This window comes from Trypanosoma rangeli (assembly GCF_003719475.1).
Source record: "Trypanosoma rangeli strain AM80 chromosome Unknown Tra_15.4_contig_00677, whole genome shotgun sequence".
NCBI classification, from domain to species: Eukaryota; Euglenozoa; class Kinetoplastea; order Trypanosomatida; family Trypanosomatidae; genus Trypanosoma; species Trypanosoma rangeli.
In genome coordinates this window covers 1-402 of record NW_021706381.1, presented here as the reverse complement: position 1 = coordinate 402, position 402 = coordinate 1, and the positions used below count along the sequence as shown (strand labels likewise).

The following is a 402-nucleotide window of genomic DNA, read 5'->3' as shown; positions in this document are numbered from 1 at the left end:
ACGCCAAGGAAGAGGTGGAGAGGAACCTCGAGGCGATGACGGCTGAGCGTGACGATCTGACGGAGAAGCTGCAGAGCACCGAGGACGCCAAGGAAGAGGTGGAGAGGAACCTCGAGGCGATGACGGCTGAGCGTGACGATCTGACGGAGAAGCTGCAGAGCACCGAGGACGCCAAGGAAGAGGTGGAGAGGAACCTCGAGGCGATGACGGCTGAGCGTGACGATCTGACGGAGAAGCTGCAGAGCACCGAGGACGCCAAGGAAGAGGTGGAGAGGAACCTCGAGGCGATGACGGCTGAGCGTGACGAGTCTGACGGAGAAGCTGCAGAGCACCGAGGACGCCAAGGAAGAGGTGGAGAGGAACCTCGAGGCGATGACGGCTGAGCGTGACGATCTGACGGAG

General features: G+C 61.9%; 1 protein-coding gene across 1 annotated transcript; it reads left to right on the top strand.

The window, feature by feature from the left end:
- Positions 1-2: 2 nt before the first annotated feature.
- Positions 3-383, top strand: TraAM80_09774 (kinesin-like protein; the record flags this gene model as incomplete). Its single annotated transcript, XM_029386438.1, has 1 exon — positions 3-383. A coding segment is annotated over one exon (381 nt), but the record flags the coding sequence as incomplete, so codon positions are not given.
- Positions 384-402: the final 19 nt, after the last annotated feature.